The 27,448-nt window shown below is 39.5% G+C and overlaps 2 protein-coding genes across 3 annotated transcripts; one reads left to right on the top strand and one right to left on the bottom strand.

Annotated features, from left to right (window-relative positions):
• The first annotated feature begins 70 nt into the window (after window positions 1-70).
• Window positions 71-5,552, top strand: LOC135476719 (tektin-1-like). 2 transcript variants are annotated; one of them, XM_064756836.1, is made up of 6 exons: window positions 71-187; window positions 838-1,047; window positions 1,456-1,621; window positions 2,647-2,919; window positions 3,602-3,824; window positions 4,344-5,551. In XM_064756836.1, exons 2-6 carry the CDS (start codon window positions 858-860, stop codon window positions 4,698-4,700), a joined length of 1,209 nt encoding a protein of 402 aa, XP_064612906.1. In that variant the 5' UTR covers window positions 71-187; window positions 838-857; the 3' UTR covers window positions 4,701-5,551. The 2 variants fall into 2 exon arrangements, with proteins under 2 accessions (XP_064612906.1, XP_064612907.1); XM_064756837.1 differs by having other exon boundaries at window positions 76-187; window positions 841-1,047; window positions 4,344-5,552.
• A 4,060-nt stretch (window positions 5,553-9,612) lies between these two features.
• LOC135476162 (F-box only protein 21-like) lies at window positions 9,613-27,238 on the bottom strand. Its single transcript, XM_064756088.1, has 12 exons — window positions 26,399-27,238; window positions 24,800-25,045; window positions 23,837-23,961; window positions 23,028-23,186; window positions 22,235-22,371; window positions 21,571-21,704; window positions 20,888-21,032; window positions 20,051-20,230; window positions 17,983-18,102; window positions 15,494-15,564; window positions 13,187-13,344; window positions 9,613-10,941 (listed from the first exon to the last, which is right to left on the bottom strand). The coding sequence occupies exons 1-12, from the start codon at window positions 26,575-26,577 to the stop codon at window positions 10,766-10,768; spliced, it is 1,830 nt and encodes a 609-aa protein (XP_064612158.1). The 5' UTR covers window positions 26,578-27,238; the 3' UTR covers window positions 9,613-10,765.
• Between the last annotated feature and the right edge of the window lie 210 nt (window positions 27,239-27,448).

Here is a 27,448-nt window from a genome sequence, read left to right as displayed (position 1 = left end):
AGAGATAGCGGAAAGATTGACAGTAATGCGCATGACCGGGATCAACTGTTGTAGCAACCTACGTTGCTAGGGAGCCGTGCGGGCAAGAAGACGCGAAAAGAAACTTGCACGGGAGCAGTCGACAATAAAACAGGGAACAGATCTACAGATTGCTTCATTAAGGCAGAGAAAACTAAGTGACGAACAGGTAGGTGACTTTGTTTCAGCAATAATACATTTAAACGGACTCCAACTTGTTATGACGTCCTATTTTGACTGATCCCAGTGATGAAACAGGGACTTGCCGACACACCAATTTAACCTCGAAAGCTCCGTACCATTTTATTGGTGAGCGTAATTATTGTATGATTTGAATTTGAGACTGATTCTTATAGCTATTCAAAAACAAATGGCAGGTAGGCTATACGCCTACATTATGTAAGGCCTTTGGCACTTGATTCCCTTTTTTCTCGTCAAAGGCTTTTGGTATATTGGTACGGCCAGTGGAACAATTTTCATTTTTCATTATTTTGGCTATATTTTACACCAATAATCTCAGACTTTGTGACAGTTACCAATAATAATAATGTAATAATGTATTACTCTACCCCCCCCCCCCCCCCCCACTTTCCACACCACACACCTTTGATTCTAATATGCCCATGTACCAGATAAGTGATTACTTGAAACTTATTTTGTACCATACATGTATTACCTTCTTTTAGAATACCTCCTGATGAAATATATAGTATATGAAGTAAAAATTTCAGCTGGACAGGAGAGACAGTCTTTTTTTCTTCTTTTTAAATAAAAGACATAACATGCTTTAAATTTCCTACATGTTTTCATTCCTTTCAGTAGCATCCTGGTTGACAGATATGGCCAAGTTAGTTCAAGCTCCCCAAAGATTCACCCACCCCGAGTGGACGACGTCTAACCTGACCAAGTATGCTAATGCTGAGGTGGAGAGAGCTGCCGCAGAGCGCCTTATTGCAGAGTCTGACAGGCTATCTGATGAGCGCAAGAAACGCACAGAGAAAACACAGAGAGATGTCAAAAAGAAACTACGTAAGTTTCATCAATATCACTTCTTGCTCAGTCATATTTTTTGATAATTAAGGAGGTCAGAATTTTAGTGTTATTGAAATAAAATGTTTTCTCAGGGTAATAGCTGTTATATGTACTGGCTATTCCTTACAGTGATTACACTTTGCCAGAACAGAAGATAAAGAAATCATGATGTCTTAAGCACCCATATATAATAATAAACAGGAAAATCCTTCTTTTCTTGTGTAGATGTTTAGTGATGAAACTATCATTTCCATCACATCACAAAGAACAGCTCTTAGGTATGTACATATTTGTCACCAAAGGAATGAGACAAGGCATCAGTTTTATGTTAGACTATAGCTGTAAATTTAAACATGCTGAATCTGTGGGCTTTGTTTGGATTTTCTCATTTCTTTTTTTTCTCAGAACAAAGACTTGATGACATTCGCTACTGGAAGAAAGAACTTGATGACAAACTTGATGGCATCAAAAAGGAAATTGAGAGTTTATTAGCATTTAAAACTCGCATTGAGAAAGCCATAGAATCCTGTTCAGAGCCTCTGCACATAGCTAAGCAATGCCTAGCCAGCAGGTCAGTACAAAGAATCATAGCAGGAAATTAACTGTGATTAATTTCAACACGCTTAAAAGCAGATAATGGTTCTCGATTATTTGCATTTAAACTGTGCAACTTGACTAATTTCAACGCATTTGAAAGCAGATAATAGTACCAGATTATTTGCATTTAAACTGTGCAGCTGGGGCCTCTGTGACATAGTGGTTAGCATTCTAGTGCGTTCACTAAGTTCAAGCTCAGCTCATGCTGGCTTCCCCTACAGTTGTACATGCCAGCAATGGGCATGTAGTTGGTTGTGGGTTTCCCATGGGCTTTGGCCAGTTTCCTTCCATTCTGGCCGATTTTGTATAAGTGAAATATTTTTGAATACGGGGTAAAACACCAATTAAATAAATAAATAAATAAATAAACAAATAAATAAATAAATAAACTGTACATGTATAGGTCTACATTTCATGCAACCCTGATAGTGATGTTATTATTTTGTGGTTAGTGTATTCACCTAGAGTTTAGCTCTATTCTAGAGATTTTGCTTGCTTCTGATCAATTCATCCATTTCATTGGGATACTTAAAAAGTTTTGTGAACTTTGATTAATTTCTGAACAGAAAAACTTTAAATGTTGACTTCAAAAGTATCATGTTAAGCCCTGTATATACTTGGAAAGTGCATTTTTGCATACCGAACTTTCAGTGAAATACAGTATTTCTTAACTGGTGTTAAAATTTTGCCTAAACTCTGTACACATCAAAACTACTATAAGACATATAGACAAAGGCAACACACAGGAAGAGCACCAAGCAAGAGAGGCCTCACGAAACAGAGATAACACCCTTTTCTGTTCATGCCTGAATTGGGCAGAGATATTAGATAAAATACATGTAAAAAAACAAAATCAAAAAATCTATTTTTAGCAAAAGGATTTTCTAAATCATTCACAATGTAAGTGAGCAGTAAGAGTAAGTTTCTTGCCGATAGTGAAATAGAAAGATTTAGTCAGAAACTGTTATTGATTTATCTCTCTCTGTCCCCTTTTACCAGGGAAAAGAGGCTTGGTATTGATTTGGTCCATGATGATGTGCAGAAGGAGCTTATCAAGGAGGTGGAGACAATCGAGGGAGTTATGGCCCTTCTCCAGAGAACACTAGAGCAGGCCAATGAACAGATCAGACTTAACAGGAAGGCCAAATATCTGCTCGAAAAGGATCTCAAGGACAAGTTTGCAGCTCAGAGCATTGATGAGTACTGCGAAAACCTTAAGAACAACTCCGCAGGACTAATGTTGCAAGAAGGAGTCGCCAAAATTGAGAACAAGTACGTAGCTTAAGATTTTGTCAGGGTGAAAAAAACATAGTGTTATGTACAACAGAAAGTGCAGATTACATATGCAGAGTTTATCGCCTGTGGCAAATTAGGTTGAAAGCTTGAAAGTTGTTTGTTATGTGGTTGTGGCTTTAAGGCAGCAGGTTTGTCAGGTATATGTCAATGGGTAGTGGTTTTCTCCAGGCATTAATTCACTTACGTCCACTCATAAACCCATTGTGGTAAATGTCCACTCATAAACCCATTGTGGTAAATGTCCACTCATAAACCCATTGTGGTACACATCCACTCATAAACCCATTGTGGTAAATGTCCACTCATAAACCCATTGTGGTAAATGTCCACTCATAAACCCATTGTGGTACGCATCCACTCACAAACCCATTGTGGTACACGTCCACTCACAAACCCATAGTGGTACATGTCCACTCATAAACCCATTGTGGTACAAGTGAATCCTTCTTTTCAAAATTATGCAGTTCATTCTGTTTGTGAATTTCTTCAGTACTTAGTTCTGTGCAAAGAATGTAAAGAATTATAGTGTGATTTTCTATAATTTTAAGTACCTTATGAAGTGTGTCTCTAATTGCTAGCCATTTGGCGAATGTCCGGCTGAAAAAAAAACCATACTGGGTTATACAGAACAAGAATAACTGGTGGTTTGCTTTTCCAGTTCTGTGTCACCTGAAGACTGGCAAGATTTTTCAAACGAAAACATTGAGAATGCTGAGCGAGAACGACAGGCCTCAGTAGAGCTGAGGTCACTTGTGGACGGAGTCTTACAGTCCACGGCCAATGACATGACCAAACAGATGAACGAGGTTAATCTGGCCTTTGACAAGAGGATCAAAGAAACCAAAGACACCAAAGGCAAATTGGAAGACCACCTCAACAAGGTATGTGTTCTACACTGTGGTTTGAGACGGATGTGTTTAAAAGGGCTGTATAGCTGCAATATTACATTAAACCATAAATCGTTCATTCACGTTTGAACTATGGTATGATATTTATATACCAGTAACTTGATAGATCTTTACTAATGATCTACTGAGCATGCTCAAACCCAGCTCCTTCTAGTTAGGTTTTGACTTTAAGTCAGAAGGTTTCTTACAAACCTGACGAAGTGTGGTTGTTTTCTTAACAGTTTTACCTTATGGTTTCATCCACCCAAAAATCCTGACTGCCTTTAACTTTGTATAGATGAAATATTTTTGAGTGTGGCATTATGCCAGAATTATTAATATTATCAATAATGGCAATAATGACTGCTGTTTGTATAGTACGGAAATGTTGAAGAAGAATATTGTGTCTTTGGTAAAGATGTTGCAGCATTCAAAGATTGTGGCTTACGCCTTAGTTTTAAACTTTCAAAAGAAGAACACTTCTGAATTTTTTTCATTTTATTATTTCATTAGATTTTGGCTCAGATCAAGGACATGGAAGTCAACATTGCGCGTCTGCAGAAGGAAATTGCCGACAAAGAGGCACCACTGAAGTTGGCTCACACTCGTCTTGGTACAAGGACAACGCGCCCCAATGTGGAGCTATGTCGCGACCCCGTACAGTACCGCCTGATCCAGGAGGTGGGTGAGATAGAGGAGTCCATTGCTCACCTGCAGGCGAGCCTCGACAGTGCAGAGGTGTCGCTCAAAGGTCTGGTCAGAAACCAGCTGGATCTGGAGGAGGACATCCGTATCAAATCCAACACACTGTTTGTGGATGAAGTGGAATGCATGGGCATGCGCAAAAGCATGAATATTCAGAGCTTTTAAAGGTTGTGATTAATTGACACTGTATGTTTTCAATGTATAGTATTTAAAAACCATCATCATTGTCCCACATCCAATCACAACTATGGCTTCTTCCATTGAAACTAAAATTTAATTGTGCTGCGTGTCACAAATATTAGACGGTGAAAAGTTTTGAAACTACAGCTGTAATGCCCGAGAGACTTACTGCTCAGCTGGTTTGAATCAGACTTTTTATTCACGGGAAGCATTTGAAAGGTATTCCCACAAGTGTTAACAAAGCCTGTATTACGTTCTATATTTATGATTCTATGATAGATCTCACACCTTTCCTGACATGATTCTAGGTATGTACTTGCCTTTGGCTGTGTGATACTACCTAAAGAAACACAGGTTTTTCTGAAGAAAATATATACGTTCATATACACAATGCTATTATACTGTCCTTGAATTTCCAGTTTATTTTCCCTGCAACCCAGTTGTATTGCACAATATCTATACCTGATGATCAGCTTGTTGAACAGTCATTACCAAACACCTGTAGTGTCATGGGTGGAGGAAAACCTATCTTGGATCATTTAAATCTCTCCTTAGACAACATCCAGATGGCACTACAAACTGTGAGATTTTGAAATGGACAGTCTTTGTATGTTCACTCAGTATATTTGGATATGCTGATCAGACAGTGGTTGGTCCAGGTTTAGTATACTGTGGCTCAGGCTGGACTACATAGTGCGGTGTCATCAGCATAATGTTCCAGTGAGGCAGCACTGACAGTTGTTCACAATGAAACTGGCCTGATATAGCTAAGACGTTGTGGTGATGTCAGTGAAATAATGTTAAAAGCATATAATGATCAGTTTGTATGGGTGTAGGAAACCAGAAAGGAATAAACCATTCACTTCTTTCATTTTACTGACAAGCTTTCTCACTTGTGGCCGAGACATGCAGCAGCATAGACACTGTGACTGCTTTGTTAGACGGGCCCTGGTTGTCGTGCTGCCACACAGTAGCATTTACAAAGGACACCCAGCATTACACCCCATACAGTTATACACTGATAACCTTACGACACACGAACTTCTATCCGAATGTAAACATTATCCAAACTCTGCAGGATTGACTGATACAAGAAAGTATGTATATGCACGATATAAGTGGCTCGAAAACGTTAAATACATGTAATGTCAGTATCTAAAACAAATGGGACACATAACACTGCTCCAAACTCTATCTAGTTTTAATGAATTCAGTTTGATTGTTTTGAACTGTTCTACAGACTTCGTTTCACAAGGGGTGTTTGTGGGACAAATTGCCTCTTTATAACTGCTATAATAACAATGGGTACAAAGGTCCTCAAAGAGCTACTCCAATTCCAAGCGCCACACACATGTGAGGTACCTTTCTTCAGGCAATGTTCACTCAGATCCACGCTGGACTGGCTGTTTTTTCTTGTGCTACAGGAGTACTATGGAGCACTAGACTTTGGAACAGAAGTAGATCTCTAAAGGGCTAACTGTCAAACCAAGAATCGCATTATGCTTACGCCTAAATGTAATCTACAATACAGCATATGTCGTTATTCATTCAAATAATACCAAACTTTTCTCATAAATCAATTAAATGCAATTATAGCATGCATACTGATGTGACAGAACCGATGATGACTAGCTAATTTGCTGGAGATAATATTTGGATTAAAACCTGATGTTCTGGTCATACTCTAATAGTGTGCACCATTGTGACAGACTGACCCTGTTGGGGTTTGAACCCATGAACTTTGGAACCGTAGCTCAAGTCTCTATCACTTACTAGTATTAGACAGGGACAAAATCTACCTGGTCCATTGTAGATACAATGTACTAGCATTACACTTTTAATAATTCAGCTTTAATACTTTTTTTGTCAGCAAAACACAAAATAAAATTAGGATGGCCTGCAGATTTCATCCTTATCTTCAAGGACAATCTGCTCTCTCCCCCAACTTGACTTCAGCGCCCATGTTTTGTACCACACAAAGTGTCCTCGATGTTAATGGGATTATTAGGGTATTACTTCTATGTAAATAATGCTAAAACTGAAGACAGAACAAAAACAAACACACTTGTACCTGAACATGTAAAGTAGGCTATGTTCTAACAATGAGTATATCAAATTATGTGTATACAGGTATATATATAAATATAAGTCTGTGGAAAGTGAAAGTGAAACAAATAATGAGATTATTAACAAGGCACACACAGAATAAACAAGCTCAATGCTTTTGGTTCACATATATATCACACAACATCACAAACACCTATAAATATTAATACAGATCCATTATGTATCACAAATGAGTATAACAGAGAAAGTAAAATATCATTGTACATGTGTGTGAATTCTGGTGCATGGATCACACTCCTAAAGCTAATACTCTAGTATACTTCTACCACATTTCTTTAACATAAATCTCCCACACATCACTTCCTCGTTATGCCGAGGGAAAGAACATATCTTTGCTATGAAGTTTAAGTTTAAGGAAATCTGTGAACTGGTAATCATACTAAGTTATAATACCTTTAAAGAAGAAGAGAAAAAAAAACAAAAAAAAACACACACACACACATAACAATTGTATATATTACAGTACATGCACAAATGTATAACTCCTGGTGCTAAAACTAAATAAGTTGAGAATTTTCTAGCCATTTTATGACACATTTACACACACAAACAAAAGCAACACATAGAGCTTCACACAGAGTAAATAACCCAGTAAATAACCCACAAAATTTAAAATTTAGCTTCACCTAAACCTGTTTTAGCCAGGTGGCAACTAATCAGCCCAAATTCAAGCTCTTTTCTCAGAATCAGACTGTGTCAGAATAGATATGTTTTAAATATGGCTTCCAACCCTCCCTCTTTTTTAGCTACAGTATATAATGAGCTAGGTCATCACAGAAATCAGCAGTAAACCTTTACTTCTACTGTTATACAAGGATTTTTTCAGTCATCTGGTGATATGTCTAAGACGAACAAACATGATCATCAGTCAGGTAAATTAAGGGACTTTTACAGTAGGACGTAGCAATACAAAAAACACTAGACCAGTATAGAATGTACATGTACCTAATCAGGGGGCTTCGAAATGCCAACGATATTTGTACTCCGTGTCATTTGTTTAACCTATAGTTACATTGCATTAAGTTTCACAGCTTAATCTGTACCCAATTGAGACTTAGGCTTAGACAATTCTTAGGTTAAAAATTAGGTGCATAAAATCCTTCTTTAATTTTTGTTCAATATCAACAATCTAGATTGGCTGGGGCTGGTTTAACCCCTAGCCTGTAAAACTTGGAATATAGTCTCTCCGACACAAAACTTAAAAAAAAGAACAGTGCCTCATTATTAAAACTATCGATACTATTAAACCAATTCTTGCAGACCTGCTATTTGCCATGCATACCGCTACTAGAATCATAATCAATAATAATAATAATAAAAAAAAAATGAAAAAAATCTCCAAAAAACAAAAACAAAACAGAAACAATTACACACAGTTCTCAAAAGGTTTTCACAGAATTTCATTAACATGATATAAAAAATTAAGAGCGTAGCAGTAGATTTAACACACGAATAAATGCTTATTGCAACCTTCAGATTGACACTCAATTCTCAATTGGTGAGACGCTCCTGGATCATTGTGCTGTACTAGTACGCTAACTATATGGCAACAGACCCCTCACACTAATAAGAATTTTAACACACAATACAGGAGCTAGTTCGGTGACCTCTTGGTGACCTTTGATGACATACTTATTGTCATAATACAGCAATGTGGCCATAACTTCTAACTATATGTAAATAGAGGAAAGTTGCTTCATAAAAAATGCCTTCATTTGCACGTCCTTATATCTGTGTTGAAGAGAAAAATCTTACAATTTCTCCTTCCTATGTATCAACTGTCATCTTACACAAAGTCAATAAAGTGGCAAATTTCTGACTGGCTATTACTCCATTCAGGGAAGAAGCCCCTGAAGTAGCAAATTTCTGATTGGCTAACAATGCTTCAAAGATAACGGACATCCACTGAACAGGCTGCGTATTGCTAGCGCACAGTGATTTGAAGGCATCTAAAGGAAGAGATTAACATATGCCATGTGTGTTCTGGTTTAAATGCAATGATGTGAAGATCCTTCAACTCAAGGTCAGAAGGTCCATATATTTCCACTTATCACAGCACAACCTAAGGTAACTTACTGAGTAAAAAAACAGCATGCCCAATTCCCAATTCTCCTGGCAAGACTCGCACATTTGAACATATCCAAAAACACAAAGCATTCTGATGATGAATTAAGGTCAATAATATCAGATAAATTACCAAACAATACATCTGTGAGAAAGTTTTACTCAAAAATAAGAACTCTGATATCAAAAATGCATGAACGATGTTATAATATCATCCTACAAGAACCTGTCATCGAGAGGTTTTCATTAACCAAATAAGCCGACGACCCAGTTCACCTGGTATCATGAACATATCCCAACAACACAATCAAGGGGAGACAACAAAATTTGGTTGACTTTATGAACTGATCTACGCTTTCCGTCGATCAAAATTATCCGACTGACTTCTACTGCCAATCATACTACATCATGCAGTCAATCAGATTACTTGGTATTCGATGACGCCAGCATTTTACCCAACAAAGTTAATCTGTCAGATTTCAGATTCAGATTTTGCACCTTGTTCATGTTGTTTGCACTTCCTAGACTCAGTAACGTATTGCTCAGAAACATAATTACGTTATAAAGATTTGGCTTGACAATAAAACACCCTTATACAATACGCATCACGGTGGCCAGATATGTCTTCTAACAACAGCATTGTAATAAGGGACAGGTCTGCATCTCATAGAACAATATCACAGAAAACAGACCTGAACAGAAAATAGACCTGAACATCATGAAAACATTTCAGTAGTAAAATGCTAGTACTTAATGAAAAAATTTTTCTGAAGGTTTTCTGTTTAAATCAGTGTTCTGTGACATTCTAGTCCAGAGGTTATTTATGGAATAAAGTTGGCAGGAAATCACCTTCAATACAAAGTTCACTGGAAAGTGACTGTGCTCAAGAAAAAGAAAAAAACGGCAAAACAAATATTGCAATGTTTCAACAAATACATGTTGCACTAAAAACACTGATTTCCAGCAAACCTTATCATAATGTTTTGACAAACAGATACATTTGAACCAGTTTGGTAGCTTTGTTTTCTTTTTTTTTTTTTTCAAAAAACGTTCTAGAAAATACACAATTAATAAAGATGTATAAGAAGAAAGACAGCATGGGTTGATGTATTTGTCAGTATTATTTTCATCACAAGCACTTTTACTGCTGCTTGGAACAAATGGGACTGAACACCCTTACATTATGTTTTGAGTGCAGGAGGTGGAGTGATGATTTTCAAAATCCACGTAAAAGATAATCTTGAAATTGACTGGTCTAAAGCTGTGTTTCCACTGACATGTGACTGTGTTTGTGTTTGCTCGTACGATCATTTGAATTAATCGCTACAGTGTTTCTATGGTCCATGCGCCAACAGCTGTGTTTACCTGTAGGATTCTATGATTCTCTCAATCTACCTCAGGAATAAATCCTACCTCAATCCATTTCATTTGCTCTGCGTTAACACGTGCGTTAAACAATCGCACAATTGTGCTAGCATCAGACGAAGGCTCACAAATGCAATCTCACAGCCATGGAAATGCAGGGTACCAATACGCAGCTTGCACTTGAGAAGTGAAACTTCAAAAGAGTTTTAACATCAAAGGTGATATCAAGATGAATTTTTTAGATACAAAAATATTATCAACAGAGATATTATAAAAAAAGACGAGCACATTTCTTCTTTCCTTGTTTTATCTGTGATTGTCCAGGTTAATAGGAAGTGACAACTGTTCCAGTGCAACTGTACCAGAGCAACTGCCATTGCACTTGACATATGCACCCCTATCTTGGGCTGTCTTAACTAATAATTGCCCAGGGATCTTTTATTCTCACTGATGTCAGGCTTTTACGGGCTCTGTTTCTAACCAAACCTGATCTATTAGTTCTCCACATGGTAAAACTGTGCCGTCTTTCTGCGGGTAATCTCCAGGTCCTCTGGGTATTGCATCATTTTCTCCGTGTTTGGCTTGTAATATGTTTTGCAGTATTCCTGGAAGTATTTTCCCACTTCAGGGTGGGTAATCTCAGGAGAGTTCTCGGCAAATTCAAGGTTTTCTGGAAAATCAGAACACAGGACCATTACATACATACATTTTGTGACAAGGTGATATGCAAGTGTTATCTAGCTGCAGGGTGCAGGAAATGTCCTTTTAGTCTAGTGGTGGAAGTGTGGACTTCAAACCCAGAGGTCGCTGGCTCAAATCCCCACTTGTCCAATCACAATATCTACTTTAACATTGGATCTGCTCCTGAACCAATGAGGTCTCAGGCTCAAATCCAGCTCTTGCTGGGTTAGCTGTTTTTGAAGTCAATAAGAGGCACATACATGTAAGGTCCTGTATATGGGCAAGTGCTGTGATATACCCTCTGGACTCCAGCTTCCTAAACCAGTATTAACCCTTGCCAAAGTCACATTAGCAAATGATTCAAGACTTGAGTACAGCATTTTAGCACCTGGGTTGTTTGACAGTGTATTAGCTAATACTCGTATTAAGTCATATTTTATACTTAAAAGTTTAGCCAAACTCAGCGGCCAAACTCAGCAGCCAATGCAGCTGTCCAATATCAAATTATAACAGCTGCTGATTCAGTTCATATTTTCCCCTGAACTGTACAAAACTAAAGGCTTGGCTTAAAGTTAAATCTGAAAATTAAGTCTTAACACAGTTGTGAATAACTGGGCCTAGGCTCCAGCATCATAAAACTGTCTTTTAAGTCAGACTTAGTCTTAACTTATGGTATCATTTCTCAACTTAGATTTGCACTCAAACACTAATATTGATTCTATCATGGAGAACTGTTAAAGACAACTCTTAGTATCGCATTGCACTATTTTTAAGATATAGGAAAAGAAAACACTAACATGAAGTATATGTCACAGGACAGCCCATTAAAACTTGTCCACACAAATAGTTGGATTTATTTTTTTAGAATTTTTTCAACCAATATGGCACCCACTTTCGATTCTATTCAGAAATTTGGATTCTACAGATAGCTTATCTGGTTTTTGCCACTTCACACATGCACATGGCTTGATTTTATTGTTTTAATTGCATATACATGTGGTTCTATGAATGCACTTGCTGAATGGACCTTGAATTGAACCATTTCAAGGAAAAAATATGGAAATAACATCACTGATGCCCGGTGGGTCATTACAGACCACCATAGATTCTGATGTTTGAAAACCATTTTACTTGGAATTGGAAACATTCTAAACAACAAATAGAACTATTTTCTTGGACAGTTTTTAATGGCCTATCACCTCATACACACTTTATTTTTGGGTTTTCTTTCCCTTTAAAACTTTGACTTGAGTCTATTAAAGACAGCTTCATTATCCTGGAGCTAGTCATGAATATACGTAAGCAAATGGATATATGTAAGTGAATGAATAAACTTTTAGTTATTAGAATAACTTGACTACGATGGCTGATTGGTAAAGTGTCTGTCACCCAATCAGAAAACCCTGGTTCAGACATACTGGAAGGCAAACTTAAAATTAGCAACCTTAGTACTTCCCTGGTTGGGCACTCAGCTTACAAGCACATATTTATACAACATAAATCTATGATTTATTTATTTATATGATTGGAGTTTTATGCCGTACTCAAGAGTATTTCACTTATACGACAGCGGCCAGCATTATGGTGGGATGAAACCAGGCACAGCCCTGGGAAAATCCACAACCATCCACAGGCTGCTGACAGACCTTCCCACGTACGGCCATAGAGGGAGTCAGCATGAGCTGGATTTGAACTCATAATGACCGTATTGGTCATTGCTCCTGGGTCATTATGCTGAGCTAGCGCACTAACCAACTGAGCCACAGAGGCCCACCTAAGCCTATGAAAGCGCTATACAAACTGTGTGGAAGTCTACTTTTTTAAGAGATTTTTTAAAGCTCTCGTGAGAAAGAAAAACTGTTTTAAACATTGTCATTTTCTACAAAATCCACTGACATGACACACAATGAAAGTCCCACCACGTTTTAAACTTGTCCGATGAAAAGTCTCCATTCCTCCTTTTGAATATTACTTGTGCTTAAAATGTTCTTGGTAGGTACAGAACATTTTATTTCATTAGCAAATATCGATTTTTTTTCAAAAATCTCCTCTATAGCCACTCCAAGGGCGAGACCTACTCGTTGACCCAGCGTCTTTTACTGGGTAGCTTGTGTGGCATTGTAATCCAGTGAGCTAGCACTGCAAATATGTCAGCATTGGGACTGGTCCTCTACATGGACACGCTGTCTCTTTCAGAAGAACCCAACAGATTGGTTTACAAGCTCCCCACTTACCTTGAGCAGCATATCTGTTGGAGCCGTCCTGCACGAGGACGTTGTAGAAGGGCTGGGTGTCTTTCTTAGGTAAGTTGTTGACTCCCATCTGCAGGATCCACTCAGGACTGGCCTTACACACTGGGTCCCAGCCATAGATCAAACACATGTAGTGATACCTGGCAAAATAGTTTTCATTTCTTTTTCATTTTTGATATGCATTTCTTAAAGACACTGATTGGTTGACAGTGGAGAAGGGTTTCCTGGGCTAAATCTCACAGCGTTGATCAAACTTGAATAAACCAGCCACACTTTAAATTAAGCTTAGGCCAGGTATAGCCTGGACTTGTCTGTCTCTAACACCAGCCAATCAGAAACGACTCTGTATCCCTTTGAGAAATGTTTATTAGTCATGTAATCATATCTTAATTCCTTATATTTTATTACTACATATAGGATAATGCTTTACAACGTAAGTGAAGTGACCATGTGCACAAGCCCACAACAACCAATGCTGAAGCCATCAGAGTCATTATCCATGTTTGCAAGCTTGTCAATAAAGTGCATGTCGGCCATGGGGTGTCATCTAAAACTCAATACTTGTTAATTTATTTATCTGATTGGTGTTTTACACTGCACTCAAGAATATTTCACTTATAAGGCGGCAACAGCGGTGATGGCGGCCAGCATTATGGTGGGTGGAAACCATGACTATCCCCGCTGTTTGCTGCAGGTAGGGTGCAGATATACATATTAAACAGAGATGACCTTACAAACAACACTGAATGTGTCACACAACACCCCAGCGAGTACTTTACCTCCCCAAATAACATTATTTCATGCTGTTTATTTCTACAAACAAAAGAATGTGAGTTTGTTTACTTGTTAGAGTTGCTTTACTGAACTTAGTCTTGGTGTTTTGTTGTGTAACTCGATACCGCTGAACGTTGTTTAATACACAAAAAACACCACCACGGCAGCATTAAACCACGAAACAAACACCATCAGGGCAGCATTAAACCACGAAACATACACCACCACGGCAGTGTTAACCCACGAAATAAACACCACCAGGGCAGCGTTAAACCTCGAAACAAACACCACCAAGGCACCATTAAACCACGAAACAAACACCATAAAGGCAGCGTTAAACCACGAAACAAACACCACCATGGCAGTGTTAAACCATGAAACAAACACGATCACAGCAGCATTAAACCACGAAACAAACACCACCAGGGCAGCGTTAAACCATGAAACAAACACCACCATGGCAGTGTTAAACCACGAAACAAACACGATCATGGCAGCATTAAACCACGAAACAAACACCACCAGGGCAGCGTTAAACCTCGAAACAAACACCACAAAGGCAGCGTTAAACCACGAAACAAACACCACCAGGGCAGCATTAAACCACGAAACAAACACCATCACGGCAGCATTAAACCACGAAACAAACACCACCAGGGCAGCGTTAAACCTCGAAACAAACACCACCAGGGCAGCGTTAAACCACGAAACAAACACGATCACGGCAGCATTAAACCACGAAACAAACACCAAAAGGGCAGCATTAAACCTCGAAGCAAACACCACCAGGGCAGCGTTAAACCAGGAAACAAACACGATCACGGCAGCATTAAACCACGAAACAAACACCACCAGGGCAGCGTTAAACCTCGAAACAAACACCACCATGGCAGTGTTAAACCATGAAACAAACACCACCATGGCAGTATTAAACCAGGAAACAAACACCACCACGGCAGCGTTAAACCAAGGCAGCGTTAAACCAGGAAACAAACATTCCGGAAGTATTACAAATGACACACATGTCCATTACTCAAACTTCGCCTGTAACTTCTCTTGGTGAAGCCATATACCAAGTTTCCATTCAGAATAATCGTCCAAAAATGACCATAATGTGGTCAAAAATGGACAAAACCAACAGAAACTCTACATGTAACTTTATATGTAACTAGTAAAATAATGTTTCAATTCAAAATAATCAGAAAAAATGTCAGAAAAACTCTCAAAACACGGTCATAATTTTGACTAAAATAAATGATTCCGCCCAAATTTCAAACTTAATCTATAACTTCTCATGGGGAAACCATGTACCAAACCATGTCTCAACTGAATTTAGTTAACCAATTAGAAAAAAATAGGGAAACTGTTTGTGAGAGCCTGACAGATAAGGATTAAACGTACAGACTGCCCCTCTGGTACGAGTACGGAACTAACATGACTAATAAGATAGGATTAACAGTTAATGTTCCCGATACATACCAAAGACCTTGACAATCCTTTGGGATAAGCACATACCTTTTATGTTTCATTATCATTCCTACAGAAAAATCCACAACAGAATTTGGGGCCCGAGTTTTGGCTTTTATCTGAGAAGAAAAACAATTAATCTGTTAACTGCAGAATCTGGAATCAAAACTATTCTACACCATGCAAGCTTCAAAAAGGTAACCACAACTCAAGCGAATAAAAATATGCAGAATAAAAAATTTTTTGAATTCACTTACTTATTTGCCTGGTGCCTAAGAGCGTAGCACAGAATTTTTGACTAAGACGATGGCAGTCAGGTTACTTGGGAATGGGTGGAGGAAAGCAAATGTGGAAAGCAAACCACAGCCTATTGCCAGGGACTCTACAAACCTCCTAAGTTAGAGACACAAATGACCTCACAGATCAAAGGCATGACAGAGGCAGCAAGCCTACACTTTACCCATCTGAGTGAGCAAGATCCTGACATGCAATATTGTAGCTAACAGGCTACCTACCATGATCTCTTCTGTGCCAGACAGAGACCTGACATGCAATATTGTAGCTAACAGGCTACCTACCATGATCTGACTGTACCAGACTGAGACCTGACATGCAATATTGTAGCTAACAGGCTACCTAACATGATCTGACTGTGCCAGACAGCGACCTGACATGCAATATTGCAGCTAACAGGCTACCTACCATGATCTGACTGTATCAGACAGAGACTGACATGCAATATTGTAGCTAACAGGCTACCTACCATGATCTGACTGTGCTAGACAGCGACCTGACATGCAATATTTTAGCTAACAGGCTACCTACCATGATCTGACTGTGCCAGACTGAGACCTGACATGCAATATTGAAGGTAACAGGCTACCTACCATGATCTGACTGTGCCAGACAGCGACCCGACATGCAATATTGTAGCTAACAGGCTACCTACCATGATCTGACTGTGCCAGACAGAGAAATGACATGCAATATTGTAGCTAACAGGCTACCTACCATGATCTGACTGTGCTAGACAGCGACCTGACATGCAATATTGAAGGTAACAGACTACCTACCATGATCTGACTGTGCCAGACTGAGACCTGACATGCAATATTATAGTTAACAGGCTACCTACCATGATCTGACTGTGCCAGACAGAGACCTGACATGCAATATTGTAGCTAACAGGCTACCTACCATGATCTGACTGTACCAGACTGAGACCTGACATGCAATACTGTAGCTAACAGACTACCTAGCATGATCTGACTGTGCCAGTGACCTGACATGCAATATTGTAGCTAACAGGCTACCTACCATGATCTGACTGTACCAGACAGAGAGTGACATGCAATATTGTAGCTAACAGGCTACCTACCATGATCTGACTGTGCCAGACAGCGACCTGACATGCAATATTGTAGCTAACAGGCTACCTACCATGATCTGACTGTACCAGACTGAGACCTGACATGCAATACTGTAGCTAACAGGCTACCTACCATGATCTGACTGTGCCAGACTGAGACCTGACATGCAATACTGTAGCTAACAGACTACCTAGCATGATCTGACTGTACCAGACAGAGAGTGACATGCAATATTGTAGCTAACAGGCTACCTACCATGATCTGACTGTGCCAGACAGCGACCTGACATGCAATATTGTAGCTAACAGGCTACCTACCATGATCTGACTGTACCAGACTGAGACCTGACATGCAATACTGTAGCTAACAGGTTACCTACCATGATCTGACTGTACCAGACTGAGACCTGACATGCAATACTGTAGCTAACAGGCTACCTACCATGATCTGACTGTACCAGACTGAGACCTGACATGCAATACTGTAGCTAACAGGCTACCTACCATGATCTGACTGTGCCAGACTGAGACCTGACATGCAATACTGTAGCTAACAGGCTACCTACCATGATCTGACTGTACCAGACTGAGACCTGACATGCAATACTGTAGCTAACAGACTACCTAGCATGATCTGACTGTGCCAGTGACCTGACATGCAATATTGTAGCTAACAGGCTACCTACCATGATCTGACTGTACCAGACTGAGACCTGACATGCAATACTGTAGCTAACAGGCTACCTACCATGATCTGACTGTGCCAGACTGAGACCTGACATGCAATATTGTAGCTAACAGGCTACCTACCATGATCTGACTGTACCAGACTGAGACCTGACATGCAATACTGTAGCTAACAGGCTACCTAGCATGATCTGAGGGTGCCAGACAGATACCCTGAATTTGGTTGGGAACTTCACAATAAAAGGCATTAAGTCTGTGTGTGCCTGGTGATAACAGGATATTTTCATTCAAACCCAACCAGGTGAAAAACAAAGATGTAAGGTTAGTATACAAACCATCCTGGAAGGGAGTCAACAACGCACTGAACACTGCCTTGGATGAACCAAAGGGTTCTTTGAAAATGTATATATGTATTTACAAGACCAAAAAATGTCTCCACTTATCCTGTAATCCTATGTCAGATATTTACACGGTTACTAACCTCTTTACTCTGTGATGATTTCTCCTCGTGTATGAGTGCTTGGGCTGCGGAGATCATGTAAGTCACCAGACTCATCTGAGCCTGATCCATGTCAGCTATCCTCTGTAGACTCTCCACAACCTGAAGACAAACAGGTAGACAGAGATAAAGGTTAGAGTCATGATTAATATAAGTCACCAGACTCATCTGAGCCTGATCCATGTCAGCTATCCTCTGTAGACTCTCCACAACCTGCATACAGACAGAAAGACAGACATCAAGGTTAGAGTCATGATTAATATAAGTCACCTGACTCCTGTGAGTCTGATCCATGTCAGCTATCCTCTGTAGACTCTCCACAACCTGCAGACAGACAGACAGACAGACAGACAGACATCAAGGTTAGAGTCATGATTAATATAAGTCACCTGACTCTTGTGAGCCTGATCTAAGTCAGCTATCCTCTGTAGACTCTCCACAACATGAACAGAAACAGGTAGACAGAGATAAAGGTTAGAGTCATGATTAATATAAGTCACCAGACTCATCTGAGCCTGATCCATGTCAGCTATCCTCTGTAGACTCTCCACAACCTGAAGAAAAACAGGTAGACAGAGATAAAGGTTAGAGTCATGATTAATATAAGTCACCAGACTCATCTGAGCCTGATCCATGTCAGCTATCCTCTGTAGACCCTTCACTACCTGCAGACAGACAGAAAGACAGACACACAGACAGACAGGTTAGACTCATGATTAATGTAAGTCACCAGACTCCTGTGAGTCTGATCCAAGTCAGCTATCCTCTCTCCACAACCTGCAGACAGACAGACAGACAGACACACACATAGACAGACAGGTTAGACTCATGATTAATGTAAGTCACCAGACTCCTGTGAGTCTGATCCAAGTCAGCTATCCTCTCTCCACAACCTGCAAACAGACAGACAGACAGACAGACAGACAGACATAAAGGTCATAATTAGTCATTAATCACCAGGATTCTTTAAACATTCAAATGCCTCTATTGTTTTGTTCTTGATATGCAATGTGTTACTGAGTTAACACCCATTAACTCAGTAACGAAATAAAGGAAAGAGCTTTGGAATTATCTTCTTGGGTTTGGTTTGATATTGAGGAATGTGGTCTACACATAGACTGAAGCCTCTTTTTCTGTGCAGACTATTAAATTATGCTCTTTGTGAAGCCTTAAATCGAGGAAATCCAAGAAATGTACGTTTGTCTTCAAAGTCTAATTTAACATGCGCAAAAATGCACTGAAAGTTGCTCTTTTATATGCGAAAAGGTTGAGGAATTAAGGTTTTGGTCTTAAAATAGATGCACGGATCTTCTAAAAGCTGGAAAGCTGTTTCCAGTGCGCATAATCCACATTTCGTTGCTGGGGGACAAACAAATCCATGTGACCTTGTTTAAGAATTATGACTCAGTAGTTACACACAGGTCAGCCAAATCTGTGTATTTCACTCCACTTGTTGGGACATCTGAGACTTTACACAGGTTCAAGGACATTTGTTAAAAAAGTCAGAAAAGTACATTTTAAGAAAGCAGACTGGAGTTGAAGACTGTAATGTGGTACCATAGGCATCAATGATCATGTGCTTTTGTATATCCAACATGACACGTTAAACATATGCATACTAAGGCACCACTAGAGACAGCTATCTACCCTAAGCACCCACTCACCCACTTGAAACAGTTATCTACCCTAAGCACCCACTCACCCACTTGAAACAGTTATCTACCCTAAGCACCCACTCACCCACGCAAAACAGCTATCTACCCTAAGCACTCACTCACCCACTCAAAACAGTTATCTACCCTAAGCACCCACTCACCCACTCAAAACAGCTATCTACCCTAAGCACCCACTCACCCACTCAAAACAGCTATCTACCCTAAGCACCCACTCACCCACTTGAAACAGCTATCTACCCTAAGCACCCACTCACCCACTCGAAACAGTTATCATTATGCAGGTTACAGATTTCTTTCTATTCATAGTAAAAGATAAAAAATTTCACACTGCAGAATAATATCCTATTAAATGAGGAATAGTAGATTTAACTCACGTCAGGCAGGTTGATGTTAAGGTGAAGGTTGACCCTGGCTAGGAGGAGGCGCTTCTCAAGGTCATCAGGGGAGATAACCAGGTATAGTTCCAGGGCGTTTCTCAAGCACAGCATACTGTCCCCCATCTGTCCCTGCTGGCGACCGATGTACACCAGATTCCTTGCCATTCTCTCGTAAACCTGGGTGAGTATATAGACGCAGACAGAACAGCGACGCATTCACATGATTCATTCTCATTGGTGTTTTGGTAGAGAGTATTTGCGATATATTTCATAAGTCTAATAACAGTAAAACACAAATTCTAGTGTCATAGGAAACATGAGAACTCACATACTTGCATTGCATACCAAAGGTGAGCTGTATTAATTATTGTTATACATTTTAAATTTGCTGTGACGTGGATTTTATGTGTACTTTCACGGTAATGAACTTTCATCTGCTTGTACAGAGACGCCACTGTGAGGTCCTAGTCAGTGACTGGCTGAGAGAAGTGAGTCAAAGAAAGTACCTGAGTGACTCTGATCTCGCACAAACTGATGTGAATTCTACTCAGTGTGAAGTGTTTACCTCATACATGTATTAATTAATTTCAATCTTTATACCTGAGAAAAGGGCTTACCTTGTAAACCTGAAATGCTTATGAAGTTTATGTACTTTAAAATAGTCCAACTGTTGTATAACATGAGTGATTTAACATGGGACAGCGAAATACCACTGAACAACTGAACATATATAAAACCTGTACAACGATGGAATTTGACCACGGACTAAAGAGCAAAATATGCAAAAGTCAAGATTTGATGATGGGATGGGACAGGAATCGGTAAAGCACCTACCAGACGAGGTTCTATTGCTGAATAGACTTTGGGGTCATTGAGTGCAGACTGAGTAATCTGGAGGGCTGACCCACACTCTTGCTGTGTCAGGAATCTGCCTGCACGGAACACGTCAATGTATGTATCTTGCTGGGGGTCCGGAAGCCTGCAAGTAGACAAAACAACACGGAACACCATGAATCCAAACATGGCAAAAGAAATGTCTACAAGAACTATTACTTCAATACAAATGGCCTAAACTTTTGCACATGACAAATTTACTCCTTTTGCCCGATTCTGAGAGTGCTACAAATCTAATGAAGGAATTTTGAGGTTTGTCTGGAAGGTAGAGTGTTATCCTACTAAAAATCTCAATTCATCACCCAACATAATACTTTTATGAAATTAATTTGCATCTAAAAAAGCACTTTTTTGGCAAAATTTTTGTTCATTCAGCAAACAACGAATACCTAGTTCTGGACCCTGTCTGACAAAGCCACTGCAAGCTTACAGAGGCCTTTGAATACGAAGCATCCTATCATGCTCCCACAAGTAACGCACTCCTGAAACAAAGTCTTGGGGTGCGAATAATATACACCTGGCATAATCAAAAGTCTGGGGACAAATGAATTTAGGAAAACATTCTGATTAGTTTTTAAACTAGTTTCATACGATGACTGTGAGCTAAGATTTCACAAACTTACATGGGATGTTCCCTCCACTTGAGCAGGAAGTGGGAGGGAAAATTAACTGGTGAGCAGAGCACCCCGAGTCGCCTAGCAACAGCCGAATACACAATAGCCAATGAGATCGGGATACCAATGCGTCGTTCAAGCACCTGAAATTAGAATCGGGAGGCAAAATGGGATATAATTACACCAAGAAAATTGCTTTATGGAAAAGACAGCTCAAACTTGAAGTATGTATGTGAATATACATTGGTTTTATGTCGTGCTTAGCAATTTTTCAGTCATATGACGACAAGGAGTTATTAGGTGTGTGAACATGTACTGTGTCTTTTTGTGGCAGGGCAAGTCCACAACATCAAAGTGCTGCCGCCACTGAACCATTATGGCGAAGACAGCACATCCCAACCCAGTCAAACTACACTGACACAGGGTCAACTAGTTCTTTTTCCTAGCTGTGTGCCATGCAAAGCAGTCACAAGTACAACTTTCAAAGTCACTGGACAGGTATGACCTGACCAGCAAAACTGAAATAATCATCACTAGAAATACTGTTGAAAATTTGATATCTTTATCCACAGTTTTAAACCTTTTCAAGTGGAATTAAATGCATGCAGACGATTGAATTCTTCAGTACACAGATATTACAAACAGCGTGTGAGCCTTGATTTTCCACACTAACCTTGTTGATATAAGAGTTTTCTGGGCTGTAATAGTTGACAGAGTTACCAGAGAAGCCCATATCTGTGTAGAGAACCTGATTGACAGCCTCCAAAACCTGCCTACACTGGGCCGGCTTCCACTGGGACTCGTACAGAGCTACAAATAGACAATTCACACTGTCTCAGCCATCAACATTTTCTTCTTCAAGTACATGAAGATTTTATACTTTTCAACATTTTTAGATTACACAGAGGAATGCTTCATCATTCATCCACCATAAATGATGATTTACACAGAAAATAAATGATGATTCACACACAAAATAAATGATGATTCACACAGAAAATATATGCTTTACACAGGAAATAAATGACGATTCACACAGGAATGAATGATGATTTTCACAGACTAATTCATGCAGAAAATTAATCACGGCTCACACAGGAAATAATGGTGATTCACAGAAAATAAATGATTATTTTCACAGAAAATGAATGATGATTCACACAGAAAATAGATGCTTCACACAGGAAATAAACGATGATTCACACAGATAAAAGATGCTTCGCACAGGAAATAAACGTTGATTCAGACACAAAAAAAAAGATGACTCACAGGCTGATTCACACATAAACAAATCATGATTCATAGGCTGATTCACCCAGAGATGAATGAAAGGTGATCAACACATGAATCTGTCCAATTATGGCTTACTTTGTGTACAGACAAACAATGGCTTTGATAAATCTGCCATAAGAAAATATCTGGTCAAAGGTAAAATATGAATCAGCCAGACACAACGATGAGCTTACGTTTGTCACTGTTAAGTTGTACTGAGCAGACAGGGTGAGTAGGATGGCGTTCCTTAATCCTGTTCTCAACTCTCACGGCGATGGCGTCCAACATACGACTGACACAGGCTTCTGTGATGTCAACAGTAGGCTGGCACCACTGAGCAACAAGAACAGCTCCTGTGAGTTAATAGGAAACAGAGAGAAGATTTATTTATTTGATTGGTGTTTTACGCAGTACTCAAGAATATTTCACTTATATCAACGCCGGCCAGCATTACGGTGGGTGGAAACCGGGCAGAGCCCGGGGGAAACCCACGACCATCTGCAAAATCAATGTTTACCAAAACAACTTAAAATCAAAAGAACCCTGATGAGTGTGCGGAAGAAAAAAATCTTGCAGAAAATCAACTTAATCTTTGGTGGGGAAAAACATTATGCTAACAAGTGATGCAGTAGCTCCTTGCTCTCTTCTTTTAAAATTATGAAAGCTGATTTTCTTTGAGATTCTTTCTGCTGCACACTTTTCAGAAAAATGTATCAGAACATCAAATATTGCCACAATCAACACAGAGTCTAATTGATTTATTTATTTGATTGGTGTTTTACGTCGTACTCAAGAATATTTCACTTATACGACGGCGCCCAGCATTATGGTGGGTGGAAACCGGGCACAGCCCGGGGGAAACCCACAACCATCCGCAGGCTGCTGGAAGACCTTCCCATGTACGACCGGAGAGGAAGCCAGCATGAGCTGGACTTGAACTCACAGCGACCACATTGGTGGAGTCTAATTGAAACCTGTTCAGTATTAACTGGAACATTGTTACCATTCTCAATAAGCTGGTCCTCAGAGGGTTGGGCAAGGAAGGCTGTCAGCTCATGAGACAGGTGAAGCTGAAGGAGATATCGTAACACTTTCTCCGCGTAGTACTTGTTGGTAAGGTTTGAGTGCCTGGAACAAGAAAATCTTAAGAATTTTATCGATGACACCATAGCAGGATACACGCTATCTGCCTGTTTGTCATAACTCATTCAACACACCTTTCTCCTAGCTCAGAATACAGATTCCGGCCACTCTGTAGCTGTCATCACGATAAATGACCAAAACCTCTGCCTGTTACTAAACTGCACATGATGCCTGATTCTGACCGTTCTTTTGATCTTAGATTGGGTTATTTGTGAGGCAGTAAGTTGGGGTTATCTTACACTCAGGTACCATGATTCCGTCCTCTCAACGACAGGGTACTGCATCATAACCACAAATAAAACATTATAGTTTATGTAATGTGATTTGTCAGGTACGTGTACTCCACTGAGTATACATCACATAGAGCTTATGTACAAGGCAGACCTATTTTTTCTCACGTATGCTTGTGAGGACTATTCACCCATTAAGTGTTGAGTGAAACCAGTAAAGCTACAGTCTCTCTAAAAACGTGCCAGCTAGATGCAAAAAGAAAAAAAAAAAAAAAAAAAAAAAAATGCACTACCAGCTGGGTTTTGAGCTGAGCTGTAAGTGTACATATCACCAGCATGCAATTACAGAAGGACTATCTAGAGGTTATTCAAACTCAGTTTGAGGGGAACGTGAGTGGGTTGCCATGTTTAGACATTTACAACTCAAGGCTACCTTACGTTACCTTAATCTAAATTTGTGAGACAATAAGTTAACACAGAAAGTATTCATTCCCAGCTGTCTGTCACAGGCTGCATGGCTTAGCAATTTGTTGATTCTCGTGGATTTTCATTTCTTTTGACATATTTTACTTTCTGTTTACAACACTATTTACCGTTCTCCATGACGAAATGTCTCCATTAGTTCATCAATCACAGCCATTGGAGAATGCTCACTCTCCTCCATGAGTGCCATGAATGGAAGAAAGCCATCCTTGGAGATTTCATCACTGCTGTAGTATAGGGGAGAGAACTCCTTGACCATAGCCTGAACCCTCTGTCGACAGCTGTGCTGGTATTTGTAGACATCCTGCCACCAGTGAGAAGCTCCTCGAGGATATTTCTCTACCAGATCTGGCCATCTTGACATAGAAAACAGGCATCACAGCGAAAATTGCAAGGCACTATGACACCAACAGAAATGAGGATTTTTTTTTTTTTTTTCTTTTACATATTATTGAATCATTGTTTGGGACATATTACCATAGTTATACCCTATAGCTGGTCTGTCCTAATCATACATGTAATAATTTTAGAGTGCTGTCTCCATGGAATGCTATGATTTGGATACCAGACTGATGTCCAAACAATTTGTCTGAACTGTACTTGATCCATATGCCTACTGATGAGCAAGTGATCATCACATACAAAGATAGCCAATGTTGAAGTCTCAGATATGTAGGGCTTGCAATATACATTGTTGCAACGGTTGATTTAAGGCTGGTGAAATTTGGATCTGGTGCATAGGGTTAATCAGTTACCCGTCCACCTGTCAAAGTGGATGGGTGAAATAAACAAATTGGTGCTATTCAGGCACCCTTTTTTCAGTACTTTAAACATGGCAGAGATAGGAAAACATGAAATCTGGACACCCTGCTATAACAAAATGGCCTCGCAAATGGATGTTTGGACACCCTTGACACATTTCTGGCTAACCCCCTGATCTGGCGAGTAGTGTAAAACAAGCACTAATTAAACTTGGGACTAATATAACAGTTACATCAGTCCAAGATCAGTTTAACCTGTGATTTATTAAGGTTTAATTTAGTTACCAATGACTGTAACTACTGTTATAAAAACTTATCCAACACACACACATATATATATATAGCTATATATAGCTTCTACTAGATGCTACTCATTTGATAAGTTTGATCATGTTTTGTGTTATTAAATTAGATGATCAGTTAATATTGAGGAAGACTAGTCAATATACCTCGAGCGACACTAATCCTTGCTTGAGTTCAGGCCAGTGACATTTTGTTGTCTAATATCGGGCTCAGCCTTAAAGTCGGTCTGAGCTGCAATCTGTCGGTCTGAGATCCAGTCTGGGCATTGTGGCTGACCGGTAATGAATATCAACTCAAAATCGACGTTCATTGCCGTTTAGCCACAATGACCAGACCGTATCTTGGAACCGCTTTTAGGCCGACCCTAATGTTGGCATCTGTGACATGACATAACAAAAGTGTTAAGTAGGGCTTCGCTCTGTAATGAAATTGTAACTGTCTGCTGAGTCATATTCTAGCTCAAAAAGTTAAAAAAAAAGACTAGGCTTAGTGAAAAAAAATCATTACAAACCAAAAAGAGTAAAAAAGTAAAGTAAAAATAAAACAACAGAAAAACAAAGAGTTTCAACTTTTACAGCTTCCATGCAGGATCAGCTGAGCAACTAGTACCGGATGACCGGCTTATTGTGATGTTGTTGTACTTACCTACGCTTAAGTTTTTTCCGCCACAGTTCGTTGCTTTGTGCCACACCATTCAGTTTCCTGCATGTTTGTGCAGCATTGCAGACGTCCCTCACACTTAAATCCTTATCCGTTAGAATGTACTCTATCAATTCACTCGGTAAATCCGAAATCTTCAGTGCCGACGAAGTTTTCTCTGACATTTTGTCATTTTGGTGAAAGATTTTCTCCTGCCTTCAGGACATGTGTTTTCTGCTGATTTCAGTCCATGTTGTCGAATGTCAGATTACGAAAATTAGCGTAAAGTGGAGAATGCGCAAAGGGGTAATAACAAAGCGGTCATTTTCGTGTTTTCAATTTTGTGTGGGTGACCTCCCCTGAATATCTCCAATCTATTTCTCCCGTCCTAGATTTTATTTCATATGATCAAGGTTTTTCATAGTAGGCCTACTCCGATTTAGTTGGTGAAAGGCTAGCAAGCTGGGGTTTTGGAGTGGGTGGTTGGGGGTGGGAAGGGGAACCAGTATTTAACAACAAGTTCTGATATAGTTGTCCCACTGAGCTGAAATGGAAGTGGATTCGCATAACCTATCTAACAGGACAAGTGTCTGGTATTTACCTGTCACCTAGTAATCCAAACATTTAATTCACTGAACAAAAAAGAAAGAAATAGACATAAGGAGAGATATCATATATTATCATGTATCGGTACAGTTTACAATCCTGTTTCCATGCCCCTATATATAAGCCCACTGACCAGTGCTAATTTCATCTTTGTGATTCATATCCTTTAAAATCCCAGCAGTTAGATTTGTAGGTGACAAAAGTCGTTCTCTGTCATCCACCTGAAATATTAAAGCCACAGTTAAGTTGGCCAAAGCTGGTTTAGGGCTTGTGACCTTAGTAGCCAGAGACGTCGAGGCCAGTGTAAAGTACCGTATTTAATAGCTGACATGTGCCATTTTGCCCCATTAAAAGTTTTTCTTTATTATGCCCTGTAAAGGCATAAAAGTTAAGCATAGGTAATCTACATACCGATCACTCATGCTTGAAATGGGAGGAAATGTATGCACT

Source organism: Liolophura sinensis, chromosome 10 (assembly GCF_032854445.1).
Source record: "Liolophura sinensis isolate JHLJ2023 chromosome 10, CUHK_Ljap_v2, whole genome shotgun sequence".
NCBI classification, from domain to species: domain Eukaryota; kingdom Metazoa; phylum Mollusca; class Polyplacophora; order Chitonida; family Chitonidae; genus Liolophura; species Liolophura sinensis.
The sequence above is the reverse complement of the archived record's forward strand: the minus strand, read 5'-3'. Positions and strand labels throughout refer to the sequence as shown.